At 37.4% G+C, this 26457-nt stretch overlaps 2 protein-coding genes across 3 annotated transcripts in view; one reads left to right on the plus strand and one right to left on the minus strand.

Annotated features, from left to right (window-relative positions):
* LOC143736071 (uncharacterized) overlaps window positions 1–26457 on the plus strand; it is a 795401-nt gene that overhangs the window by 115200 nt on the left and 653744 nt on the right. The gene's annotated exons all lie outside the window — the stretch shown is intronic.
* The window catches only part of ssbp4 (single stranded DNA binding protein 4), an 86979-nt gene continuing 62152 nt past the window's right edge, over window positions 1631–26457 (minus strand). For both annotated transcript variants that reach the window (XM_077226625.1, XM_077226626.1), the window contains exons 5-18: window positions 17405–17494; window positions 11622–11705; window positions 6888–6947; window positions 6727–6793; window positions 6563–6630; window positions 5578–5645; window positions 5449–5494; window positions 5332–5367; window positions 5194–5248; window positions 4919–4989; window positions 4745–4823; window positions 4633–4661; window positions 3725–3826; window positions 1631–2898 (exon numbers count right to left, since the gene is read on the minus strand). In XM_077226625.1, coding sequence (XP_077082740.1) covers window positions 2869–2898; window positions 3725–3826; window positions 4633–4661; window positions 4745–4823; window positions 4919–4989; window positions 5194–5248; window positions 5332–5367; window positions 5449–5494; window positions 5578–5645; window positions 6563–6630; window positions 6727–6793; window positions 6888–6947; window positions 11622–11705; window positions 17405–17494 — 885 coding nt within the window. In that variant the 3' untranslated portion in view covers window positions 1631–2868. The remainder of the gene's footprint in view (window positions 2899–3724; window positions 3827–4632; window positions 4662–4744; window positions 4824–4918; window positions 4990–5193; window positions 5249–5331; window positions 5368–5448; window positions 5495–5577; window positions 5646–6562; window positions 6631–6726; window positions 6794–6887; window positions 6948–11621; window positions 11706–17404; window positions 17495–26457) is intronic.

Raw genomic sequence — 26457 nt, forward strand, 5'->3', positions numbered from 1 at the left:
CAAATTACATTTATTATTGATGCAATCATTTCTTTTTGATAAGCAAATTTTCTGGGGGGGTTTCTCAGTCTAAAGAAACTTTACAATATAAAGAAACATACAAAGGACATTTTTACCTACACAAGACCTCTAAGGCCCTAGGACAAAGATCTAAGCTATCCTACTAAAAAATACAAAGCAAACCCAAAGGGACAGACTGCTTCATATTGAATACTGCCATGTCGCAAGAAAGGACAACGTAAAATTACAGGAGAAATTTCTGTCATTCCCTCCCATGACCCTTCCTGCTTCAAAATACACATTTTCTTCTCAAACGTCTTTCTAATGTTACAATATTATACATCACAACAGAAGTGCAGAGATGGCCAACAATTGAGCAACTTATATATTTCATCCTTCAGAACCCTTATAATTTGATGTAAACCGACTCAATATTCTGTTCAGTATCAAAAGCCATTTCCGTCACACAAACTAAATATTTGAGGAATTTAAGCTTTGATTGTTATTTATGAAAAAATGAATGCATAAGCCTGTTGCAGACTTGATTTACAATAGGGGTGAGCATCGACCTGCAGTTTTTTTTTTACAGCAAAAGCATCTCTTTAAAATACAAAAACACAAACAGATTCTTTATAACTTATTTTCAGCTGTACTCATTGGTTGTGACTGACATATCAAAACATGTCAATGATATCAAAATGCATTTTACAGTATTTACAGTAAACCAAAGGTCAGGGGTGAGGGTCAAGAAAGGTTGTGGGCTGCGTACCAGACAAACCGAAGACAAGCATGGAATATTTCCCTTCAAAATTTCCCAGGAGGCTAAGCCTGGTTCTCTCAGATGGCCAATATACCAAAATATCCTTAATACAGTCACTGGACAAAAGGCATTTTAAACTGGGCTGGCAAGGTCGAGTGATTTTGAATGTCCCGAAATATTGATTCATATATCCTGTGATGAAGCACTATTAAATAATTGTAGGCATGAAATGGTTGATTTCATTCAATGAGTTCAATGGGAATAAGTGTCAATTATATACAAAGGACAATCTCGCCAAACCTGTCCAAGTCATATTTCACCCCAAATTCAGAATAAATTAATTAAAAATTAAATCAAAAAATTTTTGATTATAATAATTTACATTTTAACCAAAACTATTAGTTACAACTATATTAAATAATGTTTAAAATAGTTTAATCTACTATTTTTAACAGTATTTTTTTATAATGTTTATGATTTTATTTTCATAATAGGCACATTCCATTCCAAGTATATACTGTAAAGCAATAAAAGCCTTTTTTATTATGCAAAAAAAGGCAAAATATTCACAGAACATGATAGTATTTGTTGTACTCCATATATTTATGCTGAATTATAAAAAAACCCGGAAAATGCACTCAATTGTCATGTCCGAATGTCATAATACAAAACTAAAACTGACCTAAAATAATCACTTAAATGAATTGCTTTTTTTTACTTATTATTGAGGGGTAAAATGTGACCCAGACATCTTTTCATGTGATTTTCCCTCTTTTGCCATGATCAAATTCCTAATACTGTACCACAAAGTATGTTGACAGCAAACTACATTTGAAGAACCTCATTTGAAGAAAGAGATGGGACCACACATGAGCTTCACAGACAAGAAGTGTATTGAAAATATCAATAAGGTCCATGACCCAAAAAAAAAAAAGTTATATTTACAGACATGGGACTATAGAGCACAAGAAAACTCGTGCTTGTAAGAGCAGCCAACTACCTTTACAAACACGTGGGTAATATTTCTAAAAAGACCTGCAAAACAACGTGGCAAACACGTAGTGGCAAAATTACAATGAAGTATCGGCGGAAAATCATCAAGAATGGATGGTAAAAATGTATTTGTTATTGGCCGTTTATGATTAAGCCAAGGATGGAGCAATACGCAATGGCAGTGAATATGAAACGGTCACCCTTTTAGACTTTGAATTGTACTCCAATCTTTAAATACAGTGCCGACGGGTGCATTAAACCAGTGATTGTAGCCACTTTGTTGACAAAGACACACAATTGAGCTTATCCATCTCGTAGTGATGACATCAGTTGGATGAAGAACACAGGAAGAGGTATATGCAAAGACACAAATTCAAACAAAAGAGACAAACAAATACCTAAAATCATGTAAACAGAAGTGTCATTGTGCATTTGAATGTGTGCTTATTCTGTCATTGATGTTGTTGAGATACAAATGTGCCCTTTACAGGAAAATCCATAAAATTATGGGTACATCATCATCATAGCAATTATGAAAATTATAACAATAATATTATCAATAATATACAAATATAGTAATATGAGACCATTCCTGCCCCTAGCGTCACCAGTTTAGCTTTTTCTATTTTAAAATGTACACAGCAATCAAACAACCACTAGTTTCAGTGTTTCATTGCCGAAAGAAATGATCAAACTGGTCTGAAATAAAGCCACCAGCTTCAATGCTGATGAGCAGCTAGTTATGAAGTGTCTTCCTGGCACAGTCCCACACACACACACGCACATGTACAAACACACACACGGTGGTTCAATCGAGGGCCCGATCCAGATACGAAGCCCGGCAGGCAGGTCGAGTCCATCAGAAGGCTCTTCCTGTGACCCGAGGCCTGCGTCCTTTCGGCTTTGTACTGGGCGTCCTTCGCTCCGTGGCCACACCGACCGGCTGAAGGGCGCCAACCCAGAGTTTTCGAGGGAGTTGTGGGGAGTTGAAGATCGAGCAAATAATAAAAAAATAAAAAAAACATGCCGAACGCAGCAGAGACGAGGAGAACAGGAAGTGGGATGGGGTGCGGGGTTAAAAAAAATAATAAAAAAACAAAAGTAAAAAAGAAGAATCACACACTCATCGTCATGTTGGGTGAATACTGCAACGAGAAGAGAGGAAGGGGAAAGTGGAGGGACAAAATGAGTCAATGAAGTTAAGATCATTACCGAAAACCAGAAATATCATCCGGTTATGTTTTATCATCGTTTGATATTTAGACATTACAACATTATAATGCACATCTGAAACAGGTAGTGGTGCCACGGATCACAAAGCTCACGGTTTGGATCATATTATGGTATTTGTGTCACGGATCAGATAATTTTTTCGGATCGGCAAAAAAGAAAAATGGGGGTGGGGTGGGGGGTGTAACTTTGCTTTCCATTTATTACTTAAAGTGTGTAAATTATATTTTATCTATAATTACAAGCATAGATAAAAACAATATAACAATATAAGTTATAAATAAAGTAAGTAAGTATAAATTAAATATAGATTAATCTTAAAGCTTTTATTGCAGGTATTTATAGGCTGCTGTCACTTTAAGACCGAATGCACTGATCCAATATACTGGTACACATCCAATTTCTTTCTCAACTGTTTACATTCACTTAAGCCATAACTGACTGTTTCCGAGAATACTTGCAGAGATGAGTATTTTAACAGTTTTGTTTGAGTGAAAGAAGACAGGAAAGAGGGATCAATTTGGTGTTCTTTCACCTCTGTTTGTGCTTGAATGGTTTAAAATGACCTGAATGTGTTCATTGGCCAAACAAAACTTTGCAATTAGTCCACGAATCACATGTGTGCCGTACATGTGGGTCTGGTCCGTATGGATAACAGGTCAACTATGATCCGTTGCACCCCTAGAAAAAGGAAAGCAGGGGAGGAGAGATATAGAGCGGGTCGGTGTGACGTGAACTTACACTTTCACTTTGGAATGGGTTTAAGAAGTTGCCTGCCATCTCCCCATCGTCCCGCGGAGTCCCTGGGGGATTGTTCATACCTGCCATGTTGTTCGGAGAGTTCTAGAAATCCAGACGCATGATGATTAGTTACATACACAAAAACATTCACAAAATGGAGGAAACGGCATCCAACAGGAAACGGACGAAAAAGATAAGCCGATAATTATTTTCATGTCATGGACAATAACTGATAAAAGGCCAACATTAAAATTCTCAACTATTTTGATTACAAATATTAAAAATAAAATACCCTACTAAAAATATTTAAATAATTTAAATGCTACAAGTGATTTAATCATCACAACATTATATACAGTAGGAAAAGTGGATATTGATTTTGAGATTCAACAGCGGTATTAAATAAGGTAAATCAAAGGTAATGTAAACATAACCATAGCAAAAACGACAATGAAAAATATAAATATCCAATGTCAGCCGATACTGATCCATTTAAAAAAATTCTAATATCAGCCGATAACCGATATTGTACCGATATTCTGCGCATTCCTAAAGAAAATGTAAAAAAAATAATTAATTCACATCACTATTGTTATTGTTAACTAAAACTAAAATAAAACAAAATATAATTATTAAATTAAAACCGTAAACTTAAGAAAGCAATATGAAACTTAGAAATCTTGCCTTGTCAACTGTAACTGAAATAAAAGTATTAAAATGACGAAAAATAAAATTAAAATTAAAGCTAAATATAAATATTTTTAACAAAATGAATAAAAATGACTAACAAAATGACTAAAACTTAAACTAAAATGAAAACTGAAAATCAAAAAAAAAAACATTATTTAAAATATTAATAAATACTATATAAAAATATAAATTGTAGATATAGAATACATATATCTCACCTTAGGCAACCCATCCATATCACCCGAGCCTATAATCAAAAGCAGGTAAGCGTGAGACTATTAGAAATGTTTGCTATTTTGTACATTAGATGTTTGTATGACAAAGTCTTACCTAAAGACCCGTTCATATGGTGCGGCTCCATCGCTCCCATTCCACCCATTGGACCGTCGGGCCCCGGCCCCATTGGGAACTGCAGAAACACAGATACTATTAGCTTCCAATAAATCAACAATGATACTAAAACTACAAAACCCTTATTCATACTGCATCAAAACATCATCTTACGTTCGGTCTGTTGCCACCAGGGCCGATTGGATTCATCATTGTGTAAATGTTTTCACTGGAATTTGTCGAGTCTACGAGAAAACAGATGATATTTCTTAGCGTTTCACTGGGAAATTCTCCTCAGAAAGCTGATGCATTTACACGCCATTTCCCAAAACGAGAGCTTTCCGGTTCAAGATAATTTTTAGTCACTATTGTTATGAACTTTCAATAAAAAAAAAGACTGATAGGAAATTCCAGATAAAATCCTATGGATTAGATGAAAGCAAACTGACCTCCTGGGCTTGGCATGATGGGAGTTCCTGGAGGCCCGCCACCTCCTGGAGGCCCCTGAGAGACGAGCACAGAAAGCAGTTACTCACAAAGAACATTTCGGACAAACAGAGAGACAAAATCTTGTGCGTGCGACTCACCACATAGTTTCCTGGTGATGAAGATGAGTATGCTATCTGTGGGAAGAAGAAATAGTTATGAAGCCGTTTCTCGCAAGAGTTATTGCGATATTGAAATTTTTTGGAAGTGGCACTTACTGAGTTTGCGTTAGGATTAGGCCACGGCCCTCGACCTCCCGGACCCCTGAAAACACAAGAGGAAATGTTACGGTGTGTATAAGCGCAGCAGAGACAGTGTAAGTGTGTTATACTGTGGCGTCGACTCACATGTTCATGCCAGGCATTCCAGGACCGCCGAGAGAGTTCGGAGGAGGCCTCATTCCACCACCGTAGTTCTACAAATGGAGGGATGGCAAAGGTTAACCTACATATGTAACATGTTATGGCACTGTAACTAGAATGTGCTTTTCCTTCCCTGAACTCCCTTAAATGCTAAATTCATAATAGTATTATAATGACTACAGGCAGCGTTCCCACATTCTATACAATTTTTTTTAATATATATATATATATATATATATATATATATATATATATATATATATATATATAAAATAAATAAATGACACATTTACTATAACAATTTCCATGGCTTCTTATACTTATTGCTTTTTACTAGATTTAATAATTTATGCACTTTTAATATTACTTTTATGTATTTATATAAGGCATAATTGCTATTAAAATTGTTATGCATTTAAATTCTATATAATAATATATCTAACAAATGAATAAATAATAACTAACATTAACTATAACAATTTGCAATTTGCCTCATTTATTTTTTTCAAATTTGATTATTTTATTTATACTTGTATAATAATAATAATATATAAATACATGTTTTCTATTAAAATGTCCATGGCTTTTTTTAAATTAGATTTATTTGATTTGATTTAATTTATATATATATATATATATATATATATATATATATATATATATATATATATATATATATATATTGGAACATATATTGGTGGAATATATATATATATATATATATATATATATATATATATATATATATATAAAATTTCTATTAATTCTAAATAATACAATATAATATTTATATATAATAAGTAAATAAACTATTCCCATAGTTGATTTTTTTATCTATAACATATAATCTTACATTTCTATTTTCATGGATTTAAATTAGACACTTAGATTTTGATTTTTCCCTGATATTTTCTATGACTATGTTCCCAATCTAAGCATGCCTGTTTTATTGAAAGGAACATCAGCCAACCTGTGGGCCCATGCCTCCCATTCCTCTGGGTGGGTTCATCCTCATTGGGCCGCCCATGTTTGGATGTCCTGATGGGGAAGAGGAACCACAACACTTTTACAAATGCCATAGCAAAACATTTTTCAAACACAGCTGGTTGTTAAGTCTATGGTGCAGGGTGGTACCTTGCGGTCTGGTGGGGTCCAAACTGTTTGGCAGGAGCGGCTGTGACCCGGGGACTCCAACGGGAGGCTGAAACCAAGAAAGAGAGTATGAAACAAGAACCAAGCAGAGAAAACAGCCATAGCAAAATGCAAAAATGAGGGGTCGTGAGTGGGGTCAGTACCTGATTTGGCATGCGGAGTGATGGGCGGGGTCCACCTGGGTACCGTGGAGACATGAAAGGCTATGGGGAGAGAGCATAGGATCTGTCAATCAAAAGACAGGGTGGAATACACCACAGTTAACCTGTCATTAGGACATAAGCACTACTTTAGGGCTTTCCACACTTTAAATAGTTAACTATAATATACCTTAAATGGTTAACTATAATATAATTTAAATAGTTAACTATAATATACTTTAAATAGCTAATATACTTTAAATAGTTAACTATAATATACCTTAAATAGTTAACTATAACATGGCGCTGTGAATTCTTCAGAACATATTCCTAAACTGTACTTGATAGAAATCATATGCTCTATAACTCTGATGATTATACTGGACTGTCCAAAAGCAATTTATAGTATCAATTTATAATTATGGATTATACTATATTATGGATTTATAATTGATTAAAACCTTATGGATTTATAATTTAAAATAAAATAATTTTACAATTTTACAGTGTCCTCCTTGTTACACGTAGTTCCTATTAGAGCTCGACCGATATGGATTTTTGGGGGCCGATGCCGATACCGATATTAGGGAGTAAAAAAAGCCCGATACCGATATATCGGCCGATATTATTTATGTGTATATTATAATACAGTAGCAATATTATTTATGTGTATTATAGTACAGTATACCAGTCAAAAGTTTGGACACTTTCCTATTGGTGTGTACAAACTTTTGATGGGTACTTTACACAGTAGCTATAAACAGAATAAATATATTTTATAAACACGTTTTGCAATGATCACTCAAATGTGGTAATCAAACACTTGTGTGACACAGATATGTAATGGAGGCAGGGGGAATGATAGAATGAGAATTATACAGCTGAGCTGTAACCAAACTAGTTTGCATTGCATGTTATATTATATTATATTATATTCTAAATACTGTTGCATAATCTTCACTAACGATGACTTTGTCTTTTAATTTAGTCATAACTTGTATCAACAAATATATAAAGTGTGTCACTGACAAAACCTTATTATCTTCTATTTTTACTCTTAATTCCTCTAATCTCTACCAGTGGAGGAAGAACTCAGATCTTTTTACTAAAGTAAGATGAATAATATCATAATGAAAACGTTTTTAATTACATATGTACAGTACTTTTATACTATTTTAAATAATTAGTAAGCAAAATGTACTAAACGTGAAACTAGGCTACTCTTAATGCAAAATGGCCCTATATAAAGTGTTATAATTATATACATTTTTGGAATATTGCTTGATGTTGTAACGTAGCGTTATCAGGCAGAATGAGCTTTAACACTGTGTCTACACCGGACGCGGCCGTTACTGCTCGCGTCGCAACAGCTGTTTACCCTAGACAAAGCAGAATCAGTTTACTGTCGGAGATCGCTCGCGCCACGCATTTTAATCAATGTTTCATCAACCAATTGCCTTAATAAATAAGAAGAAGGCATAAATATAGCAGACAATATAATCAGGACTTCTCAGCTGCGCGCTTGCAATAGTCACAAGCTCACACAATACGTGACAGAGGCTTGTAGCAGAGAAATCAATTCCGTGAATTACACTGCGCAAATCACAAGTAGGCTACTACCCACCGGATGAAGAAGGGTTGGCTCTCAGTCTCCACAGGCTACATAAAATATTCATTTTATTTTATTTTATTTTATTTTTCGTGTTTGCATTTATGAGGAAAAAACAATGTTACAGACGCGACAGTTCAGCACTACGGACGTGAGCGCTCTGAAAGCGGCACTAATGCTTTGAAACTTTCACATAGACATCAAACAGAAAGCACAAAACCTTTCGTTTCAAAGGGAATTTCGTTTTGTATTAATTGTATCTTAATTTTAATCACTGTTTCATCAGCCATTTGCCTGGATTTAATTTATAAGAAGTAAATTTAGCAGACGATAGATAATCTCGACACGGAGGCGCCTTCGGGTGAACTGGAGCTCGTCTCATGAACCGAAACTCAGCGTATAGACCTGAGAATTGAAATATATCTATATTGAAATGTCTACTTTTAAACAGAACAATTCAAAACGAAAGACAGAAAGACTCATGTAATCGTATGAAATGTGCATTTCTCTCTGGCGCGCGCTCACTGAAGATCGCGAGTCAGCATCGTCAACTTCATCTTTGGCTGACACTGACTGAAAACACTTGTTTATTAATAAACAATTAAAATGTCTCCTTGCTATATTTGTTGTATTCATAATCATTATTTTTGCCAGTTCTTGTGACAGCTTTTAGGTGCTTTATTGGCAGCGCCACCCTTACATGAATCACCGTACCCGCATTTTTTTAAATATTCATTTATCGGCCATTATAAATGCCGATACCGATAGTTAGGAAAATGCCTAAAATCGGCCGATAATATCGGCCCGCCGATATATCGGTCGGGCTCTAGTTCCTATAGTTATAAATTATGCATAATTACATGCAACTAACCCTAAACCAAACCCTAATCCTAGCTCTATAATAAGTACATGTAGTTAATTATGATTACTCTGCACTTCAATGTATAATTACACTGTAACACCTTTAAACACTGTAACATATTTAAAAAAAGTTTAAATATTTGAAATGCACAGCACAGCGGTTACCAGAAGGGGGCGCAATCACACTACCTAAAATACATCAGTTTGAGCAGAATAAACATTGGTTCTCTACACTGACAAGGGGAGGCTGCTGCTATCACATTTTTTAACAGAGGAAACCAATGGTATTTTAAACAAGACTACAGCAAGAACAAAGCTAAAAAGAGCTTTCACAGAAGAGCAGAAAAAGAGAATGACCCCTTGCATGCAAAGATATGTTAAACATCATATCCTAATCAGGCATGGAAGAGACAAGGTACAGCAACAAGTAATTTGTCTCTCCACACTAAAAGCATAAATGCTGCCTGATGCCACAACTCGGCCAATAAGAACATATCTGCACATATACATGCTTCATATACAGCTATACATTCAACCAATGAGATTTCACTTTGGGTGAAGTCATCCAGCATAACCTCACAGAAACAAAGCAACCGGTAAAACGATCTATCGATCAAAGCTTTATTACATCACAGAGTAATAAGTCATTTCACAGACTTAGATCCAACAACCATTAGGATTGACCCTTCTTGTTCAAACTTGGTTCCCACTCCGTCTACCTATGTTAGCTCCAAGTTGCAGCAAGTTTGTGTACTCAGAAGGGTGTGTGGGTGTTTGCGTATTTGTGTTTGAGTGCCTGTGTTTATGCTTGCATGTGTAAACGCAAGAGCATGTTTGTGTGTGCGTGCGGATGCTGCATTATTAATAGGATATTGATGGACTATGAAGGACTGAGTGCAGGGTGTAGGGAGGGACCAGTCTGCAGAGTCCCAGCTAGATGAACTTCCACTCATGATGGGCTGGGCCACAGCCTGCATTATTTATCTGGCAACATCGTCACTGTCAGTGAGGAATATGTGCGTGTGGGCGCTCGTGTGTGTTTTCAGAGAGAACAGAGAATGAGGTAATGGACTGATTTGTGCTCTATCTAGGGATGGGTCAAGATGGCAACCAGTCGTCCAAAAACTGGACTAGATTAGATTTTCATTTTATCCTTAAATATAATATAATTAAATTAGTCTAATAGTACACAGTCAAACCAAAATGTATTCAAACACCTTCAACATTTCTCACATTATCACAGTTTCTTTGCTATATTTTAGAAAATGATGATAAAATATATGACATGAACTCAACAGTTATCAAATCAGTTGATATTTCACTGGTTTTGGCCATCCTTCTGTTAGACTGTCTCACAAATGAATTGGGTTGAATAGCTGTCAGTTGTCAGCTGTTAAATTTAAGTACACAATTAGTAAATATTAATTTAGGTCAACCAATTACCAAGCAATACTTAATTTAGTTCAGTCTGTATTGTAAAAAGGTCGCATTAGCAATTAATGAAAAAAACATTTAAGCAAAACATGGTCAGGTCAAAGTGTCTGAATACATTTTGGTCCCAAATGTTTATAAATTTTACTGGTAGTCCACCGTATGAAGAATTTTTGGGTATAATATGCCAGTTTACTTTATTTTGCTATCCTCACTTACATAAATTAACTATAGTGTCCTTCACCCACAAGTAAAAAAAATATAAAAAATTATAACTGGTGTCTGAATAATTTTTGGTTTGACCGTACTAAAAATCCTGTGGCTCAAATAGAAGATCTAGTAACACCAAGGACATAGTTCAATTCCCAGGGAATGAGTAAGCCGATAAACTGTATAAAATGAAAATGGAAGCCAGCGACCACGACAGCTCTGACATAATGTCAATAACACTTCAATAAATGACTTAAAGTTTCTTTACAGTTATTGAGGTAAACATGCCTTAAGTACCGAAAAAAGGTACCGTTGGGTACCGGCACCTAATTTCATGTAGCGGTACTGGTAAGGATAAAAAGTGAACGGTACTCAAACCCTACAGTCGACTAGTCATTTAGGAACCCCATCAACAAGTTGACTTTTTTTTTTTTTAAGTCTGAAGTTTTGCATACTACAAGATCTAGCTAGTGAGGAAATGCAAGGAAGAAAAGAAGAATGGAGGGGTGAGGATAGAAAAGGATAGAATTGAAAGACTCCTGAAATTTTAAACTATACCCAACATGTATCTATTCCCCAGGTTATCTGTGAGGAAGTACAAGAAAACAGGGGGAAGTGTGTCTTACCTGACCATGCGGCCCCATCATGGGGTTGTTGGGGTTGTGTGGAGGGGGCTGTGCATGAGGTGATGGTTGTGACCCAGGTGGACCCTGAGAAAGAGAGGGAAAAAACAAAACAGTTAGAGATATTACACTCAATATACCATTAAATATGTCTTTGCTATGGTAGGTTGACCAACAAAGTCTTGCTGGTTAAGAAGTTGTTGATGATTCCGATGGTTTTTAATAACAATGCAGCCCCTAGATTAGTAATAAATCCACCATTTATCCGCCAGCAAAGGGCATCTCCAACAGGTCTGGTCAGTTGCTGAACCCCATAACAGAGCCACACCACTAGGCCTCCAATGGAGTCCATTATTGGTAACTGAGAGAGGCATATGGCCTTTACCGAGACGCCTGTTCCTGCACCACATCCCTGTAGAGAGTGACTGAGGAATAACTTGGGCTGGATTGTGTGTGTGTCTTGGGTGAGGAGTGGGGGGGGGGGGGGGGGGGGTATGTTAAATGAAGCAATTAATAAAATCATTTTCTACCCAGCTAAGGAGATAACGGCTTGGCACCAAACTACAAAACCATTAAGAGTAGCCCCTCCCGCCAAGAAAGGGAACGACACATAGTATTCCTAGCGGGACAGTGGCATAGAGGACAGCAGCAACCACAGAGTCCAAGTGTTTCTGAGAAGCAATGCTGCTACCCAACCAAAAGGGGGCAGTGTGTAGCCACATGCCGAGTGACTGCCGGGACACAAAGTACCAAGCAAAACAAAGCATGGAACAGCAACACAATGCATATTTCATTGTTGTTTCTGTGTACATTACAAAAACATAATTCGACCACTTTTTTGGCAAACGGTGTGGGATTGAAAAATTTGTGTGGTTGAGGGTGTGCTGCTTCAGAAGGATGGTTTTCAATGGTCTTAGAAGTAATTATTCTGATAAGTGCAGCGGTCACAGAATCTGTCAATAACCGAGATGATAAATGCAATGTGAAGTACCATACAGGATGTAGATGTCATCAAAAAGATCTAGTTGTCGAATATTTCATGAAACCTCACAAACCTGTGTGCACCAGAGAGGTACTTTGACTTAAAAAGTCACCCCAAATGAAGCAAACAATTATTTATTTAGATGTTTGTGCAAAAGGCGCAACTAAGGAATTTTAGAGACAATAAATATAATATACTATACCAAACAGAATATCTCACAAAACTGTGTGCACTTTGTCCTCAAATGTAACTGAAAATGATGCAAACCAGGAACTCTCAACTCAATCACAACCATCCATAAGGCTACATCTTGGAAAAGAACACAACGTAACTAAAAATAGAAAGTATACTAAGATTTGCTCGAGTATGGGGACATGTCTACATCAACAGGACTACAACACTGTACAGTGCTGGGCTTATTTCAATGTCCCAAGACTCCTGCACCTCACAGCAAGTCAGAACAAGATCCTCCAGTCCTTTTAACCTTGATGGAACTCTCCTTCTCTAGAGTCTGCCAGTCTTTCACCCTTCTCAGTGTTCTGTTGGTTTTCAAGAGGCTTTTTTTGTGGGAAAAGGGCTGATGAAATTCTCCCACCACCTTCCCACAAAACAAGCTCATCCATTTCAGATGTTTCCAGCTAAAGTTGAACTATTTCTCTTTTTTCTACTCCTTGACTTTGCTCGCTCGCTCCCTGCCTCCCTCTTGCTAGTCTGTCCTCCCAAGAAGAGCTGGTGCAGTGGAGTTTCGACATGAAGATTATTGAAGAGGCCGACCCCATGCAATGGGGGAATAAAAAAAGGAACAAAATAATACATAATTTCCAAGATCCGGGCCAGACGCCAGCACGCGAGCTTTGGGTTTCTCTCCCTAGACTCTCTTCCTTCGCTCTCAATCTCACTGCAGAATGTTGCTGGGAGTCTGGGCATGCGAGGTACAGATTAGGAGAGTCTGGAGAGGGTGTACAGGAGGGTTTAGCCCTCTTTACCTTCGTCCCCATCTCGCAGAACCATACTGAACACGGCAGCTACTGTGGTCGCATGTGTTAATTATCGCTGCTACATCTGGAGCTGCGCTGGAGACACAAACAGAGGCTCAAGCGTGCATGTCTTGGCTGCATAGCTCCACTACCAAAATGCTGTTTCAACTTAACTGAAACAGCGTACTACTTACTTGAGTACCAGTATTTCTTACAGAATTGTTTTTGTCCCCCTATTATTGATGGACATGACTGAGTAAGTCAAATGTTTATTCAATAACTGCTGTTGACATTCAGTGAGTTATTCATTAGGCATAAAAAAAAAAGTTTGGTTCCGGTTGGTTGTCAGTTGAGGTCATGGGTCGGTAGGGACCTTTTTTTTTTTTTTTTTTTTTTTCAGTGGCAGCAAGGGATAGGAAGGAAATTATTATTATTTTTTTAAATTTTAAATTTACAGTAGCGATGGATAAGCTACTCTATTTTTTCATAACATAGCCTACCTGTACATATACTCTACCACCTTGTGTGTACCAGCATGTTACACACACACACAAGCTGATTTTAAATGTGTGCGCGGGGGCAAACGGGGTTGCCTCATTGTAAAGTGTTACCAATTACACCGATTCAGACGTCTCGTGAGTTCAGTGTTGGAAAGATCAGTTGTTTCAACCATTCATTAAAACGAATCGGTTCAAATAAGTCATTAGTTCGCGAATTAGACGTGTATCGGACGTGTGCGCATTGTGTGATTATCCCGGCGGTTAGGACATCCCACAAGATTTGTGTCATCACAGAAAACATTTTATCACTGGATAGTTTTTTTCGTTTATTTAAAGTGTGGTTTATATGTCAGCTGAATGTGTGGAACGCTTTTCAGAGAAGATAAGGCAACGTATATTTTAGCACAATTCCCACCCAGCGGTAATTCAGGAAAAAATGGATCTCCGAATGCTCCACATTAAACTTTAGTCTTCCGACCTTGCAATCATGTCGATTTATTTTCATTAATATGTGCGAGGGAGGGAGGGCAAGACAGTGCTTAGTTTTGAGACGGTGAAGCCTATACCTTTGCCTGGCTCCACAGAGAGTGCGCGCGCGCGACCGGGGCTCTCTCTATCTCTGCTCGTTCAGTTCATGCGCCCTGTCACAAGCGCAGCAGTGCATCTACATGACAACAACTTTGTGTCAACGCCCGTGGCTGCCTCGTTTGTTAGCATTGCTGGAGGACAACAGGCTATACAAATACGGTGCTGTACAAAAACATAAATTATAGTTCGCCTCAAAGTTTTTTATTTGTGGATTTATTTAATTTGTATTATTTCTTCCCCAAGCTCATAAAATAAATTTGGGTCGCACATAAATTGACAGTGTCGGTCGGAAACCGGAACCAAACAAATTTTTTTTTTTATGCCTTAGAATGCTTCAAACTGATAACTTGAGAGTTCCTGAGACTTTTTGATTGAATCACAAAAGAAATTATTCATGTTGGTAGCCCCATGGTTAACGCGCCAACATATAGCGCAACTGCAACTCCGGCGACCCGAGTTCGATTCCCAGCTCAAGGTCCTTTGCCGATCCCCTTCCCCTCTCTCTCCACCCCACGCTTTCCTGTCAAAATCTACTGTCCTAACCAATAAAGGCACACAAAGACAAAAAACATAACTTGCAAAAGGAGGCGACAGAGCACAAATGTTGGATTTTTGAAACAGCAAAGTTGTGATTATGACTGCAGAATCAGCATGGATCATAACCTGTTCCAATCACAATTCTATTAAAAACAGCTAGAAAAAGAGCAGCTCCAATTATTAGCACAACTGTGTCCAGCAGCCGTGGCCGACAAGAGTGGGAGGAAGCAGTAGTTAGCTCTTGAGAGGTGTGAAAGAGTGATATACTGGCCACTAGGATATATGCCAAGATATAATTTGTGTCACCAGACCACAGCAACTGGTCGCGTGGAATCGGGGAGCGTAAAAGGAACTCACATGGGCCTGGAGGAGCCTGTCTTTTTAGCAATTGTTGCCTCATTGCCATCTCTCTCTTCCTTCTTTCATTTTCTGTCTTCACTCTCTCCATGCCTCTCTTTTGCCATGCCCTGGGCTGCTACCAAGAGGGAATTACTGCAGTGGAGCACAAAGTCCTCCCTCTTCTTCCCTTTCTTAGTTCTCTCTCTCTTTCTCTCTCGCTCTTATGCACACAGGCGCTATTTATAGAATGCAATGTCACTCACGCAACAGTCAGATCGCTCCCTGCTCTGAACACGGCTCATACAACATTAACACTCTCCTCCTCGATTCAAAGACTATGTCCATTTTCTATCTTCCAATCCATGTGATGCTCTACCTGAAGCTCATCTCAGCATCTGCTGCTTTATAGGATGCTCTGTCAGCTATTCTCCCAGACAATCTGCAACATTCTGATTGTATTATTGTCTCTGCCAGTCCACCTTGATGTTCTATCTATTCTATAGGATGCTCTATCAGATAAATTATCTGCCACTCTATCTTATCTTGACATTCTATCTATTCTATTGGATGCTATATCTAACCTACTGTTCTACTAGATCAATTTGCTGTACCGGTCTTCTATCTCCCTTGAATCCCTGATCCAGATGCTCTTTCTGAACTACATGATGTTCTACTAGATGTTTCAATTTGCTGATGTTTGACAAGATGTTAAATCCACTGTCTCAGAATTTCTATCCAATGAATCTTATGCTATGTATACTCAATGGGACCCTCTATCTTCCTCTCCATCTTATCTTCTATCTGATGCTATCTTGTACTAACTTATCTTGCATTATCTTTTCTTCCATTGATTTTATTGGATCCTCTATCTGCTGCTCTATCAGGTGATCTATCTGACCTTCTATCGAATGCTTTATCTGAAATTCGACAAGATTTTAAATCCACTGTATCTGATTTTTATCCAATGAATATCATATACTGGTATGCTCCATGGGATGGTCTATATATGACCTCCTAGCAACTCAGATCCCCAATCTGATGTATTTTATGTTGTATCCATAAATGATCTGATTGTCTATTTGATGTGTACTAGGTATACTGTATAGTCTGGCGCTCGATCTGCCATATACATAGAATAGATACAACATAAGATACATCAGACAATTAATAAAGATTAATAATATATGGAACTAGAAGCCAACAGAATGTAGAGATAATCTTTTGTTGTTTTTTCACACACAAAAAAAGAAATTCATTAGTATAAGATCTTATTACACAAGTTGGACCCAGAGATATAATGAAAATAATTCTTGACTAAGAAAATTTGTCTAAGGTAGTGTCTGTGTTTGTTTAGAAAGGTGTCTAGCTTGTCTGACTATAAATAGCTTAATAAAGATCACTATGGCAGAGGAACTCCCTCCCAAAGGCGCCTTGACTTTGGGAACTATGCCCCTAAGCATTCCCCCAAATCCCAGCCCTGAATTTAAAATGCACAGATATGTTGTTAGATAAGTGTTGCCAAAGAGCTACAACCAAGCACGCATGTTTTTACCCATTTTGGCCTTGGGGATTAAACTGTCGAGGCATTCACACTGATCTCAGATCAGGGGCCACAACTTTGTTTGTGTCAGTTTGAGTTACTACTGTACTGAACAACAAATTTAGACGTAAAATGAAAATGAATGGAAATACAGAGAGGGAGAGATAGCGGGAAAGAAACATCTGGACAGGGATTAGAAGAACTAAAGGGGGCTAGAAAAAGGAGGGGTGGGGCGAAGGACAGAAAAATGGTAAAAGCTTAACGCACAGGGTTAAAGGAGGAGGTTGAACGGGAAGGTGGGGGAAGGAGAGAGCAGCTCTTACTTGAAAGAAGCCGGGAGGCATGGGTCCACCTGGCATGCCATCGTTGGGCGGCATGTTGCCCATCACAGGACTGGGAGCTGCTGCCGCACTCTGAAACACAGAAACATGCGAAGCCCCGTTAAAAAATAGATTCTAAAATAAATTCTAAACAAAATTGCATCTTTCAGCCACTCAAACTATTCTTTTAAATGTTTGTAAATAATTCCTCTTCTTCCAAGAACAACTGCATTATTCCAAATCTACACGATTTTCAGGTTTGAATACAACAACATACAAATAGAATCACTTGTCAAATATGTGAGCTGTTCTTTAGGTTGAAGCCTGGGCCCCCCCAACACCCCAGACAAAGCAAAACTCAGCAGTGTCTTTCCCATGATGGTAAAGAAGGGGTAGACAGGGATTACACATGACCCAGCGCCCCCTCCTCCACCCTGTAATCAGATCCCTCACTCTTGTCTGGGTGGAGGAGGGTAAATCGCCTCACTGCCGCTGACCTTAATAGTCCAGACACTCACAGCTGACCCCGATAGGGCAAAGGGCACCGTTTCATACACCGACATAGGTACACGATTATCTGCCTTTAGCTCTAACACATTTGTAATACCATATCACCCACTAAAGTCACATACATGTATATTTAAGATCACATATAGTCACACACCAACAGGACAGACAGGTCAACTTGTATGTCCAAAGACAAATTTGACAAATTCCTCTGGGGCTTCATCCCACCAGCACCTAAAGTTGAGAAGAACTGGCACATTTTTTTAAATGCTTTTCATGACCGTCGGTCCTGGTATCGATTCTCTAATGTCTCAAAATAAAAAAAATTAGAGAATAAAGGCCCGTTCACACCAAGAACAACGCGCTGCAGTTATGTTGTATACTGCTTTAAATGCTTAAGCTCTTTAAAGTCTGATTGCTGTCAATGTTTTTGAAATTCAAAAATTCAATGATATAATTCTTTGTGTTGTTATTGTTACAGTGGTTGTGTGGACTTCCATATTCTCATTGAATTTAAACCAATATTAAAACTTATAACGTCCTTGGTATTGACTATTCAAATTGTGTTTCTCGCACAATATTATCGTATAGCTCCAGAATACTTTGATACTTTTATGAAGCCTTTTAGAGCTTGAAAGCCTTTATGTGCTGTCATTATATGACAAATAATAGCATGAACAAAGATCTAAAATTTTCTATTTCTGTTCTGTGGAATAAAGTCTGGAACAAAATAAGATTGAGTAATTGTCAGAAATTTCATTTTTAGATGAACTTTCCCTTTAAGACATTGACAAATCAGAAGCGCCAGCCACAACTACCACAAAACCCCCGCAGATTTACATATAATTTATAAACAAGCAAGCACTTTCTCAAAAACAAGGGAAGAAAGGGGGTCCAGAGGCTGGTGCTGGGCAGATAACAGGTGAGGTACGGCCAGGCGCCGTGTTTGCTTGCAGTGGAGGGACTGGCGAGTGTGTTTGATTAAGGAGAGGGAGGGGCTGAGTGACAGATCGGGCTGGAGAGATTTTGTTTACACAGTGGCTGGTGTAGGTTTAACCAGCACAATGTCTCCAACTCTATTGCCACAGCATGTGAATGAGTGAAAATGCAAAAGTAGGGTGGATAAATACTTTTTTATTAACACACAGAGAAGAACTTAAGGAAAAATCACTGGCCAGAATGACCAGTTGCCCATCAGCGGTAACAGGAGTCGTTGGTAGCTCACACGCGCGTACACAGCGCAACCCCACTGCACTCAGGTAGAGCGGAAGAGGGCCCAGTCGGCTTGTTGCCATGACAACTCAGACCTTGGCTCTCCCGCTCTCTGGTGCCCATTAAAACCCTCAGGCCGTCAATCACTCGCCCGGCCAGGGAGCGAAAGAGAGGGAGCGCGAGAGAAACCGAGAGAAGAGAATGAAGATAGAGTTTAAAGGAGCCTGTGGCTTTTGATTGGCCTGGCTGCTACTGCTATCTCTCTCCCTCTCGACCACATAAACAGACACATTCCAGTTCCTGTTAACACTTCTCATGCCGTGCTTTGCATGTTTGTCCAGCCCTCATCCCTTAAAGCAAGAACATTATACATGAACTGATTTTCCAAAGGCTTAACCCCTTAAGGTGCGGTTACATTTACCTTTGTTGGAGAATTTTCACTGGAAAAATCCTGTAATTTCAACAGGAATCCATGCAAGTGGGAATTTCGCATGAGGAGAAAGATTTTCCCACGCGACTTTAGCAACGGGTTCCAATTAGTCACAAAAGTTTGCTGTGCTGACAAACTGAAAACTCCTTGGTTTGAAAGTGACAATGCAGCTTTTTGGCCAATAAATGATGCTGAAATTTAGCTGTAATTGCACCTGACATTATTAAATGTTAAATTTAAATTTTAACCCCCCAAAAAAAGCTATATCAGCCAATATTTTAACAAAACTGTGACTTAGGGCTGGACAATAATTCAATATCAATATATATCGCTATATTTTTTTTTTTTCGATAACGGTAATATGATTTTTAAACACATTTTTGATATTTCGATATACCGCATTTGTCACTGACTGACGTTAGGCGCGCAGCCGTCAGAAAGAGCAGAACACAATTGGCTACTTTCGTGATGACGTTCAACACAGACACACGGACGCAGCCAGTGCTCAGCATTACTAGGCTGATCTCCAACGCGGCAAGTTTCAGCTACAGAATGAGCGCCCCTGACCGCAGTACAAATGTGACTTAACGAGCTTCCACAAGTGAGGAGAAAGCAGACGAAATAGTTGATAAGAAAGGAAAGACTAATTCAGTGGTATAAATTCAGTGGTGTTTCGGCTGAGATCTCAAAACTTCAGGTTTCAGCGTGCTGCAAAATGAGACGGAGAGTGGTGCCGACTAGCAGCGGGAACACATCAAACCTGTTCCACCCGATAGAAGCACCACAAACAACACTTTAACCAGCACCAACAAACAAAACTTTTTTGCGTTAATTTGGAGCATGTGGGGATGCTGAGTGACCTCAGAATGACCAATACATATGATTTTAATATCTAAGAAACCGAAACTTCATGCAGTGATTGACAGGGCGGGAGGCGGCGGGACGTGATCGGCTCGGAATGTATTTTCAATTTGCACATTGAATTTTGCTACATTCATTGCGCGGCATTTAATGAAAATGCAATCGCAAGTGTCTAACTGTGAGTGTAAATGCAATTAAGAAAAATAACATTTAAATGATCATTTTGCTATAGTTTTTGCTTGAAAATAAATGTTAAACATATCTAATCATATCTGTAATACATTTTAATTTTGCAACTTATAAAGCGTTAAAATATGTATTCAATTTACATATTAAAACTAGTGTATGAAATGGCAAATGTAAATTAGATTATTGAATTTTAATTTTGCACCAAACGTTGCATAAATGTAATGGCAAATGTAAATTTAAAAACAAAAATGCATTGCCATTTTACATATTACATTTCAAATTGAATATTGCTACCCAAATGCTTTCATAGTCTTGTAGCAGGTATTGAGAAGAGAATATTATTATGATGGGTTATTTCATTTGTTCATGTAGTTTGTTATGGTGCAGTACCAAAAGACTCCAGCAGGTTTCATAGACTTGGCCAATTCATTTTTCAAAAGATTGTAGGTACAGACATCTGTTGTGGGCATTCTTGGCAGTTTTTCTGAGGCTTTTATACTGTTCATATCGATATCGGAATTATATCATATCGACCGAAATTAAGAAATATATCGTGATATAAAATTTGGCCATATCGTCCAGCCCTACTGTGACTTTTGTCATCAGATCACAGCTTTGCTTTGAAATTCAAAGTTTAATAAAATTATATAAAATATATATAAATGTGTGTATGCTGTTTAAATTAATTTTTAATTTCACCATTTTCCACTGCCAACAACATGTAGGCTACATGCTTATGTGCATATTTTGTGTCATGCTATTGAGCAGATTTCACCATTTTGGGAATAGTATTACAGCAGAAATAAAGCTCATCACAGACTTCAATAAATGCAATAAATGTACCTAATTAATTATTAATAAACCATGTATAATTTTGGTGACCTATACGTTCACCTAGCATCCACACATACATACACAAGTCCAAACCCTCTGAGGTAATTAGCCATTGCTGTTTTAATTATCAGTATCAATCGTAGGGCTCAGCTGGGCAGCAGACAGCGGAGGAAAGGCTTAATCTGGGCATCGATCTGGAGCAGGGATCCAGGATGAGGAATGGATCCTACCTTATCTGTACTCAGACGAGCAGGGTAACCCAGATCAACGACCGACAAACACATGCACACATACTCCAGTAACAAGTCGTCACTGGCCATTCAACATATGCTAAATGAGCAATACAGTGGCTCAGAAATGGACATGTAAGCATGGAAGTCGTCTTGATGTATTAACAAGTCAAGTCACCTTCATTTATATAGCGCTTTTAACAATATGGACTGTTTCAAAGCAGCTTTACGGTGGTAATAGGAAATTAAAGTAATAGAGATTGTTTTGGCTTTACAGCAGCTCTAGAATAAAGTTGTTGTCCAGCTAATGTTAGTTTTGATCGATTCACTTCCGTTGCAAAGATCATTAGTTATTAACTTGGGGGCCGCTAACACGACACCGTTCTAACAGAAAACCCTAAAGTTTTTGTAATGTAAAAAATGTAAAAAAGTAAATAAAAAAAAATGTATCTCTGCGCAAGCTTTAAAAATGCAAACCTGTGAAAACGAATATTTACATCCTGTTGAATATATATGTGCCCAGGCGTGTAGTCTTTCTTTACAAATTGACCTAAACAAATTACTTGTCTGGCCTTAAAAATGTATAATACAGAATTATTTACAGCTTCTGAGTAGCCATGTGAACCGGAACTATTTTGACCACGCTTTAACCACTGGCTAGTTATGAGATTATTATTGCTCAAACTTGGGCTTAGAGATTTTTCGGAACTCCCAAAAAGTATTAAACTTAGGTGTGCTACAATGATTGTTGATAATTCAAATCCTTATATTATAATAATGTAAATGTATATAAATTTGAATTTATTTATATAATTTATTTAAATATTACATTTTTCAAAAAAAGGACGGCGTTTAGCATTTCTTTTTTTGTAGGGATGGGCTTTTTCTCCAAAAAATATTGTATTCAAATAATCAAGATTAACGATAAGTTTCTCTCACCATATCTGAACAAGCTTATAATTCTAGGCAATGTACTGTACACAAGCATTCACTATATCTTGAGGTTTTTCTTTAGTTTAAAACATTAAGCAATGTGGGTAAACAAAAATATACATAAAAGCATTTAAGCTCAAGCAGAGCAAATAAAAAAACGCTAATAAAGCAGATTGCTGCAATTATCATCCAGAACGTACATTTACACTCGAGTCAGAATATGGTTATCGTGTTTATATTGCTTCACATGTTCATGTTGAGAAAAACAAGAATATCCACATGCTTGGGTGAAAACTGGCTACAGTCTGATAACAGTAAAGCCCAATTTATACTTTTGCGTCGAACTCACGCCGTAGCTACGTCGTACCCTGACGTGCACCTCTCCAAATATTTTACAACGTGTCAATTCTACGCAGACCGCAAGTGCTCTGATTGGTCTGCTAGAACCCCTCCCTCGGGTTTCACATGCTCCCTCTGCATATGTAATTGCGCTTCAATGTGGACAATGTGGAAGTATAAATCAAAACCGTCGCGTAGCCTACAGCGTAGAGGATATGACGCCTAGGTATAAATCAGCCTTAAGGCCGGCTGCAAAGAAAACGACATGAACTCACACGACATGTTAATTAATTTGATCAAAAATAATTACTTTAAGATCATTTTGATCATAATAATTCCAGTGTTCATACACATTTTTACCAATGACTTTTGAGGCAATAGTCATTAACTAAATGTTCCATGAAAGTCTATGTGTAGCTACATAAAAAAAAAAAAAAATAAAAAAAAAATTAAAAAAAAAATATATATATATATATATATATATATATAGAAAATAGAAAAAAAATACATGTTCCAATTTATCATAGCATATCTTAACTAAAAAATTTTAACGCAATGTTTTAGCTTGGTATTTGTTTTAATAACAAGTCCAAGCTGTGACTCTGTGCTGATGTTACTCCACGCAGAGAACAATGTCAGGTGACTGAATGCTGAATGTCAAGTATTGTTATTTGTTTAACCAGTGTTATCAATTAAACCAAGGCCCACGAGGGGGAATTCTCCACTTAGGTGACTTCATTTTTGTAGACTTTTTTGTATTAATATTATTATTATTATTTAAAGGGGCAGTAGGTGATCTGGAAAATGCTAACAAAAGCATACAATCCCACCCTCCCTGTAAATGGCTGTCCAAAGCCACACCTCCTCCAAAACACATGAAGGCACACACACACACAAACACAGCTGCTCTCAGCAAAGCGCCACAAGAGACGGTGTTAAACTACCTCATGTCTCAAAGCACATAACATTACAATAAAAATGAACATAGCTCATTGAGCTCTTTGTTTTGGAGGAACTGTAACTGGTGGCTGCTGTTTGTTTGCGGAGCTCTGTGACTGACATCTGTCTGTACTCTGCAAAGCATTAAACGCACTGATGATGTATGATGTCTGCACGAACAGGGTGCATGAGGTTATGTAAAAACAAACGTTGCTAGGCAGGTAGGACATCGTATCATTTCATTTGAAGAGAATATAATGACTGGACAAACATTTTATATGGTCCTACACCTTCCAAAGACGATATTATATATATATATATATATATATATATATATATATATATATATATATATATATATATATATATATATATATATATATATTCGTAAAAAAAAATTTAGACTGTTTAACATAGTGATTGCTAGCAGGATATGAGGAGACTTCCAACCAGTATAACAAAAAGAAATTCTGTAGAGAAATCACCTATTGCGTTTAAGTGAAATTATCTCACCTAAATTGCTCACTCCATGTATTTGGGATAATTAAAATGGGATAATTTTTGTAATAGCTTACATAGCACAAGGAAATGTAATTTGAAACTCTGAATTAAGTTTACAAACTGTTGGTAAACTGTCAGAAATAAATAAAGATTAACACTAAAATAAAAACATTTATCGTTAACATTAACGTTTAACAGTAGTATTCAGGTACAGAAATATGAAATGCTATACAAATTGAATCAAGTAATCAAATGTGAAATAACACTGAATAATCTTCACTGTAAATTAAAAACAGATTAATCCTTAAAATGAAAGTTGCAAAAGCTATTCAGTCAAGCATTGTATGATTAACATTGATGACACAGGCTGCTGTCACTTTAAGACCAAATACACAGATCCTATACTGAGCCAAATCGTTTTACACTCATTTAGGAAAATAAACTGGCATTGTTTGAGGATAATAGCCAAGACGGGTATTTATAAATTTTTTGAGTCTATTTGGCAGTTAAAGCCTTTTGTGACGATGAAACACTATCCCAATTGGGCAAGTGACAATTCCGTCAACTGTCCCAAAACATGAGCGAAATTATAAATTACTTCACTCATCTAACCTACAGCGCGAAACCTGTGGGAATGAGTAAAACCATGACATTACTCGCAATCAAGCGCCGAAATTCAGGCCCTGATTAAACATACTATTGTACAGATTTTTGTGAAACAAGTTTCAAGGACTTTCCCAAAACTCTCTGGGCTTATTTATTTTTCCAAAACATTTACAGGCCTGGAAATTTCCATTTTAAAATTTAATTTCCAGGTTTTTCCATGACCGTACGAACACTGCAACTTGTTCACATGCTGCACAGTGGCATTCAATGCATTTAATTATAACTGTGGGTTTTAGTTTGCGTTCTTAGGATTTATCATGGATTCACCACATTTTTGGCCAGCAAAGCAACATGTAGCAAAATTATTATGGATTAAATATTTGACTATTTGTGCACACCCTTACTGTTTTTCAATCCCATTGATTCTATTTGTCAGAAATATCATATTGTGATATCCCTAGTCCAAATATGAGATTTTTTTTTAAACATTCCCCAAATAAACATCCAAGATACCACCATTCTTCTCACTTACTGCATTTCAACACAATCACTGCCTCCTCTGCTCTTTCTCCCAACATCCCACAATTCCAATAACTCAGTCAGTGAAGTTGACTCCATAAAGATTAGCCAGTGAAGACCAAAGCCATAATCAGACATGCTGGCTGACAGATGTGCCTTTTAATCAATGGGGCGCTGGGACAGCAATCTACACTGCGTAACATAGGAAAGCCACTATGACAAGGGGTCTCTCTCTCCATTGCTCCCTCTCTTTCCCTCCCATGGCGTCAACAGCTGTTGTATCAATCAGGTGAATTAATTACCAGTAAACAAATCTGCTGAGGAAACCCCTCATGTACACCCACACCCCGCAAATACATACACACACACACACACTGTATTCCCAGAACCCCCTAGCTTTCTCAATCTCAGTGGCCCTCAATTATGCTTGCTCAAGGGCCTAATCATAAGCCATGTATGGAGACAAGTGTGTTAATGTGTGTGGACAGGTGGAGAGAAAGTTTTCCACCCAGAACACCTTTTGAAATGCTGAAGCAGCAGTATAACTCTGAAACATGAAAAAAAAGAAAGAAAAAAAGACACAAATAAAAACAACAGCTATGTGTAGCCACACTCCACCTGGTATTTACATTACTTGGTACACTGTCACACAAATGTTCCTACTGTACTGAACAACAACTTTTTTTGTTGTAAAAAAATTTTGTAATTTAGGTATTTGCATTTATCATTCTTGTGCCGCTACAGAGAATGATGGGAAATGTATTTTTGCAGCACAAGCATTAGTATAAAAAACTAAATGCTATATTGTACATTAACAGTACTTAAACTTTGTGGGAAATTAAGTTGTACAATCAGCATTCACAAACAAACCTTAATGATGAGTAATACTGACTACCTTTCAAAAGAAAAAATTACTGATCTACCCTAAACTCGGAAAGTCCGGGCTAAAAGCAAAT

Source organism: Siphateles boraxobius, unplaced genomic scaffold (assembly GCF_051911475.1).
Source record: "Siphateles boraxobius isolate OS27281-9 unplaced genomic scaffold, OSU_SipBor_1 13, whole genome shotgun sequence".
Taxonomy (NCBI): domain Eukaryota; kingdom Metazoa; phylum Chordata; class Actinopteri; order Cypriniformes; family Leuciscidae; genus Siphateles; species Siphateles boraxobius.